Consider the following 8,164-nt stretch of genomic DNA (forward strand, 5'->3'; position numbering starts at 1 on the left):
GCGCTCTCTACCTGAGGCGCCAGATTAAAAATAGAAACATGGCTAAATTAAGAAGCTGTTCCTGTCACATATCTACAGGGGAGTGCCAAGTAGCATTCACATACTTCCTCCCTATTTTTTTTTTAAGTAAAGTTCATATACATTCTCCCTATTATTTTCTACAGTTCTGTTACTTTTTTGTATTTCTCTTTTCATGGGCTTCAGATGAGATTTGTCAGCGTTTGTCTCTTTCCTATAGTTTGAATCGAAGACTTTCATTACCACTGTGACTGCTGCACTATCCATTTCTCCAATAAGTGAAAGCGAGAATAAAGCGAGGAATTGCTTGAATACCCAAGGGGTACATCACCGGCGGAATTCTACGCCGGTGGGATTTTACGGCCCCGCCAAAGTCAATGGACTTTTGAACGGCCCGCTGCGCTTTACAGCCCTGCCCCCGACACAACGGGGCCGTTAAACTCTGCCCCACAGTCCTGAATTTGGTATGTTTGTGACTAAGTTCAGTTAGTAACAAAGCAAGAAAGGCTGCAGAACTTCAAGCGACCCATCAGCCGTTTCAAATGAACAGACTGTGGGCGTCAGTCATGTGAAGATTTCTAGGTCAGAAAGAAGCAATCAGGAAGGGAACTTCCTTCACGTAACCATGGATGCACCAGCATTGATGTATTGAGATAGGAGGGTGAGATCTCACAAATGAACATGTGGCACTTTAACCAAATGCAAGGGAATTGATAGGCACATGATAGAGAGTGGGTAAAGAGAGGCGAGAAGCTACAGTAGGGTTTACAATCTATTTCCATTCTGAAGCCTCTGAACAAACCGAGGAAGTCATGGTTACTTATTCATGGTATTCATTTTTAATTTCTGCCTGTAGCCTCTTTTTGACAGGGAACCTTCCTGGCTCAATTTTTCCTCTTCCAATGCACCTCAGACTCCCTGGCTTTCTCCTGCTGACCCCTCGGACCACCTCCAAAGATAAATTTCACACAGACACTTAAGTGGAGACATAGCATGTCGTCAGATTCTAATTAGTCTTGAATAAAACATTGTCCTGTCCTGTTATGTCTTTATTACTTCTGTACTGTGGCATGGAGTTATGAACAGTGTTGTAGTGTTCTAAAGGTTGTTAGAAAGTTCTGTCGTAACCTGCCAACCTACTTTTACATTCATCTTTAACTTGAGGCTTATAATCCTACCTCATGCCTTTTGGTATTTAACAGACTGAAAAATTCACCTTGTTCATGTTTGTCACTTCCTTTCATAACCTGGAAAGCTTCACCTTGAAGTCTATTTCCCCAGGAGAAGAAGCCCAACTTGCTTCCAGCTTTCTCATAATTTAGCTTTTAAATTAAGGTTGCCAACCACTCAGGACTGTGGTGGATTTTTCAGGAATTAAAAATTAATTTCTAGCACGCTACCAGGAGAACTATCATAGGGGCCTTAAACAAAAAAATGTATATTTTTTCAACACTTTTATTTATGAGTTACAAGAATATCAGACATGTGGAGAAAAGGCTATTGACTGTCAATGAAGAATCATCCAATCAAGTACAGAGAACCTGTTCACTTTTTGATTGGTGTAGGAAGGTAGTGCACTATGAAAATGGAAATGTTGGGTAACCAATGGTGGGAATGTTGGGGGTGGGGCAGTTAGAGGCATGAGGTCGAGAAAAACCTCCAGAGAAAGTGTCCAACCAGAGTTGGAGAATCATCTTGGTTGTTTATCCCTCGATCCTGCCAAGACCCTTTTTATGACTGAGTGAGCAAAACTGCGAAATTGAGACTTACACATTAAAAAAACCCCAAAAAAACAACCTTTTTATGTTTTTAACCTATGCCTCTACTGTAGCTTATTTGGAACAGGAGATGCTTTGTTTACTTTTTTTTACTTTTAAAATGAAAACCTCAATATGGCGGAGATGAACAGGTCTGTTTGTTTTTGCAGCTGCGCAGAAAATGGAAATGGGCACCGAAATAGTCACCAACGGAAAATCAATCAACAAGAGGAGAGTTGCCAAAATCTGACTGATTTTACCACAGCACGAGTGCCAAGCAACCTGGACATATTCACTGCGTACAATGAGACCCTCCAGTGCTCCCATGAGTGCGTCCGTGCGGCAATGCCAGTCTATGCTGACCAGGGCCTACACCAGACAACAGTCTATAAAACCACATTCAATGGAAACCGGTAAGGCTATCACATTAAAACTAAACACCTTTCACCTCAGGATAAAAAAACACAGTTAGTGGTTGAGTGGTTCAAGTAGCAGACTTGTAATGGTGCTAGAATTAGTGATGTTGGTATTGAATCAGTGTTGACTGATTTCACCCTTTCACTGGGAATACCAAAGTATCAGAAATCCATCCTATGCTTTGAGACAAACGAACACCTGCCTATTCACAGGCCTTTTTTTGCAACAGCAATTGGGCCTCAGAGAGCATTCCATTAGGCCACACCCATCAACAAAAGAACATGAGGATTTAAAGGGCCTTGCAGCTGTCAGAAATCAGTCCAAGCTTCATGTCAGCCATTGCTCGTGACCCCAAAATCTCACCTTGTGACGAGAACTGGGGGTTGCGACCCACAGTTTGGGAAGCCCTGATCTACACAGTGGTGGTGATCCAACATGCCAAAATTGAGAAGTAGGTGGTGTTAATAGTTTGGCACAGCAGCAATACAATACAAACTACAATATACCAACACCAACCAAAGTAATCAATATCAATAGAGGGTGGCCTTAGAAGCAGCTTTCTTACGCATTAGACAAGATCACTACCAAGAAATAATCAAAACCAATAATAATATCCATGTGATTTTGATATGACTATCAGTGCTTGGTACATACTTCTGCCTCTATAGTACTGTGTTTCCCAGGGAGCTGCCTTGCAACCAGCTTGCTTTCAAATTATTTTAAATATATAGACAACCAGCAATCTCATAATAGCTTTTGACCAATTGGGTCCTTTGCTGTACTTTTATAGACACTGGCCTGGTACAGAAATACATGAAAGGCTTAAAAGGTTAGCTGGATACTTCCAGATATAACCAGAGAAATGCAGGGGCATCTTGCTGCGTGTTCTTATGTCTCCTATTTTAAATGCAGTGGAGCTACTTATTTAAGAAACTCGCCCTCTTCTGTTGTATCAGGAAATACACAGCTGCCCTTTAAACTATTCTTGAGGCATCAAGTCCACTACGTAATTCTATAAGACAGTTTCTTGGCAGTCTCTAGTTTCTTTTCCTAGTCGACTTTTCCTGTTTTTCTTTCTCCCTCTTAAATCTTTTCCTCTCCCCGCACTCCTGAAGGCATTGACTTCTTGCTGGGGTAGTATTGTGCAGTCTTTATTTACTCACCTAGGTGCCTGTAATCCATGTGTCAATCCTGGCAGAGCATGTAGACAGGCTAGTTGAGGGTGTTGCTGCTGGACAATTATATAGAATTATATTGAAATTAAAGCACAGAAACAGGCCACTTGCCAAACAGGTTTATACTGATGTTTTTACTCTTTAAGAATCCCTTCCCATCTTAGTTCATCTCACTCTGTCACCATATTCTTCTATTACCTTCCCCCCCTCATGTGCTTATCTGGATTCCATTTAAATGCATCTAACCTCTACGTTCATATGTTCATCAATCCCTGAGTAAAGAAGTTTCTCCTGAATTATTTATTGGACTTATTAGTGACTATTCATGACCCCCAGTTTTGGTCTCCCCAACAAATTAAAACATCCTCCCTATGTTTATTGTCTAGAATCCCTTCATAATTTTAGAGACCTGATCAGGAGAAGGAAACCTGACTGATTTCCCCCTCTTTTACCCAATGCTAATGTAGCGCTCCTCCCACCACCCTAGCTAATACCAATAACTACTAATTTTTCTGGTCTCATTGGTCAAGCTATTAATTTGCTTAACAACCTGAGCTATTGGTTGAGGTCTATGCTCTTGACTGTGAGGGCTGGATTTTACCAGTCCTTTGGGGATGGGCTGAATGGTGGGGGGGCCCATGTAATAGTGAGGGAATGTATGAGATGGAGTGCCCATCGCATTGCTGTCACCATACGATTTTACCAATGGTGGGGAAGGCAGAGAAGAGGCCTCCTGCCCAGAGGATCATTGAACCACTTAGGTGGCCATTTAAGGGCCTCCACCTGCCACCATTGGTATTTTACCAGCAGCTGGGGTCAGGTGGAGGGCCAACCTAATGTTACTTAATGGTGAAAAATTATACAGCATAAATTGTACCATCATCTTATGGATTTACTTCAGAATATTGTAACTTTGTTTTTAAAGCAATCACAGGGACTTGTTCTGTTAGCTAAAGGATAGCTGTCAATGTTGGGTTTATCCATTGCACTTGACTGACAGCATGGACAGGATAACAAAAGTGCTCAATACTGCCATATAGAGACCACAGGCAGGTTGCTTTGATATACTGGTACACAGGCATTGTTGCCAGTCACTATTCCAAATGTTTGAGGAAATCAGAGGGTAAGTTTTGCGAGGCCCCCTGGAAGTTGTGGAGTGTTGCTGAATGCTAGCAAAGGTCAGAGATTAGATAATTACTCTTTAAATATGATTCTGAGATCGATAATGTTATGTAATGAGGCAGTGTGCCAGGAATGCAGCCTTGGAAAGTTTACCCTTACATATCAATAGACTCACTGGTTTAGCCCCCATTTTGATAGTCTGACTATTTTATATGTAATGATGTGGAAGTGTGATGAATTATAGATGTATACAAGATCTTGAATTGTCTTGAACTCAATGTGGGCATTTATACCATTTGGGAAAAAAAACCCATAAGCATTTATAGGATCATAAAACATCTCACTCACCCTTTATTCCCTATAATTTGTAGAATAATGTATCGACATTATGTGAATTTGAGTTCTTTACCTCAGTTTGTGGGACAATAACTAGCATTTGTTCAAGGTGAATTGACTACACAGATCAGGAATCATTGGTGATGAAGTCAATGGCACTATAACCTCACAATAAATAGCTACTCACTTCAATTGCAGTTACTAATAGGGAAGTTCAATAAACAATACTAAATCATTTGCACTCTAATTTATTCAAATCTTTTACTGTCCAACTCCAATAAAATTCCACATCAATGAAACTGCAGGTTTGGCTTTATTGTGGAAGTGCAGCTCTTTGCGATCTTTAGGAAGACAGTGCTGCAAGTTTGCAGCCTTCATCACCAGGGTAAAAGCAAAATACTGCGGATGCTGGAAATCTGAAACAAAAACAAAAATAGCTGATAAAACTCAGCAGGTCTGACAGCATCTGCGGAGAGGAACACAGTTATTCCTGTATTCCTCTCCACAGATGCTGTCAGACCTGCTGAGTTTTTCCATCTATTTTTGTTCTTGTTTCATTACCAGGGCTCTGGCTGGAGTTCTATACTTGGCTCCAGTATTCATGGGCTAGTGAGGGGGAAATGATCTGGGTCTTGGTCTCATCTGGCAAATCCGGGTGGAAAATTCATGGTTAGCAAAGACAAACAGGACAGGGCTCAGCAACCGTCGACTCCTACAGTCTTAACAGAAGGTTCACAATTCCCTTCAAGATTCATGCTCAAGTAATAGTCGCTAGGGCTGCTGTCTCCTTTACAACTGTGCCCTGACAAGAGTTAGCACTTCAAGGAAAGCGGGGGGTGGGGGGGAGAAAATTAGAGGACGCAGAAAACCATATCACCAGAAGAAAGCAGTGCTGGTCAAGATGAGGCTGGACCATCTACAACAATGTTCCTTTTCCAATCCTAGCTCCCACCTTTTTTGTCACACTTTATTTTTTTCATAGTCATTATTGATCTTGGCTGTTTTCTTAGAATAGTGGAACTGATGTAAAACAATAGAAGCAGACCAGGGTCACACAACCTGTTTCAATTAATTGGAAGCTCTTTTTCCCATGGCCAGTAAGTTGTGTGCAGGTCAGACCAAATTAAGCAAATGAAAAACAATACCTGTTCTATTATGAAATGCAATCATACATAATCTTGGCATAAAATGTTGTTGTACACGACATTGCACAAACCTACCCTGCCTATCCCCAATTGTTGCAGTCAGAAATCAATCCTTCCTTTATTGGTTAAGTGTGCTTTTTCTTTCAATATGCTGACACAAGTTTTGCTAAAACTGTAAAATACAAGGTGCATGTTGTGCCCTAGGTCTATGTTCTCTTCCTGTTAATCAAAGATTGTTCATCTGTTTTCTCAAGTTGTTTTTTTTTTAATTGAAGCTGACAAGTGAGATATATGCACATCAATATATTAGTAGAAACAAGGCTGTGCCCTTTGCAGAGATGGAAATAATTTTAACTTATGGAGACAGAAACAGAATAAACGCTTCGAGTCCATACTACTACTCTTCTTCGGATGAAGGACTCGAAACGTTAACTCTGTTTCTCTCTCCACAGATGCTGCCAGAGCTGCTGAGTTTTTCAATCATTTTCTGTCTTTATTTCAGGTTTCCTGCATCTGCAGTATTTTGCATTTATATTATTGAAATTTTAACCTAGTCTGCCTAATTGGGAAGCAGGCGATTGGAACGGGGTTGGTGGCAGTGGGGGTTGGCTGGGAGTGGGGTGCTAATGCTAGTTTTTCATCTCAGCCGATTTTACTTCCCATTGACAATTTTGGGTGTGGTATCAAATCAGCATTCCTCCCGATCCTATGGTTTTCCCACCCTGTGTGTTAGTTAACTGATGTCACCTTGGTTTCACCATAATGAACATACTTAGGCATCAGGTCTGCAGAGAATGACAAACTTGCATCTTCAGCCATTTGGTCAGTGACAAAATTTTAAACATCTGTCAGTCTTCTGAAGGAAGAAATCACGCAATTGATTTTAAATATCATTTCCATCAGCACCTCTCCAATCGCCTGTTTCCCAGTTGGGCAGACGAGGTTAAAATTTCAGTAATATAGATGCAAAATACTGCAGTTGCTGATATCATTTCCATCAACACCTCAAAAATATATTCAGAACGTTAGAGGCTAGAAATGACCTGTATTTGTGGAGGAACATTTAACCCCTACGTCAATTTCTGTTTGTCATTTTGCTGTAGGCATTGAGCCATCTATTTTCAATAGTCTGACAGCTCCGCTAAAGTATCATCATCAGAAATTTCTAGGTGTGGGTATTTTTGTTATAAATCCTGTGACCTCACAAACATGTTGGTTCAAAGTGATCATTTTAACATGATCAGCTTCTGGAGGAATGCATCCTTGTGTTTTTTTTCTGAACTAATTATGGTTGAACGTCTTTTAGTTACAGACTTACACTGTTCAGACTTAATAACTAGCTGCCCTTCTGAGCAATGGATGTACTATTTCATTCTCCATGGCATTGCCCAGTGACAATATAAAACTGTTCAATGAAAGTGACAGGAAATCAATAATGCTGCATTTGTTAGAGACATAAATGGATGCTTCGCTGGATGTAGAGGTGCATGCGTTATTGTTTTGCACGGTTGACTAATTGTACAATTACTTAACCTACTGACCACTGGCTAATATGTTAATTAGCTAATGCGATATTGCATTAGAATGTCACAGAGTGGCTGCAGGACACCCTTCAGGGGGAGGGGGATCAGCCAGAAGTTGTGGTTCACATTGGTACCAATGACATAGGTAGGAAAAGGGATGAGGTCCTGAAAGCAGATTTCAAGGAGTTAGGAAGGAAATTAAAAAGCAGGACCTCAACAGCAGTGATCTCAGGATTACTCCCAGTGCCACGTGCTAGTGAGCAGAGGAATAGGAGGATAGATTGATTAAATGCGTGGCTGGAGAACTGGTGTAGGAGGGAGGGCACCAGATTTCTGAGGCATTGGGGCCGGTTGTGGGGCAGGAGGGACCTGTACAAGCTGGACGGGTTACATCTTAACAGGACTGGGACTGATAATATACTCACGGAGATTTGCTAGTGCTGTTGGGGTGGGTTTAAACTAGCTTGTCAGGGGGGATGGGAACCTGAGGGGTGGCCCAAATTGGAAGGAAGTAAACTTGATAACAGGAAGTAGCAGTGAGTCCAGAAGACAGCTTCCAGCAGAATGCTTCGAATGCAGAATGATGTCAAAAAGACAAAGTTAAGGACACTCTACCTGAATCCTTGCAGCGTTCACAATAAGGGTGATGAAGGCACAAATAGAGGAAAATG

General features: G+C 41.2%; 1 protein-coding gene across 1 annotated transcript in view; it reads left to right on the forward strand.

The window, feature by feature from the left end:
- ajap1 (adherens junctions associated protein 1) overlaps window positions 1-2,192 on the forward strand; it is a 200,765-nt gene extending 198,573 nt beyond the window's left edge. Inside the window, exon 4 of the mRNA XM_078559189.1 lies at window positions 1,946-2,192. Within this exon, the coding sequence (XP_078415315.1) occupies window positions 1,946-2,192 (247 nt within the window). The remainder of the gene's footprint in view (window positions 1-1,945) is intronic.
- The last annotated feature ends 5,972 nt before the right edge of the window (window positions 2,193-8,164 follow it).

Source organism: Cetorhinus maximus, chromosome 15 (assembly GCF_964194155.1).
Source record: "Cetorhinus maximus chromosome 15, sCetMax3.hap1.1, whole genome shotgun sequence".
NCBI classification, from domain to species: Eukaryota; Metazoa; Chordata; class Chondrichthyes; order Lamniformes; family Cetorhinidae; genus Cetorhinus; species Cetorhinus maximus.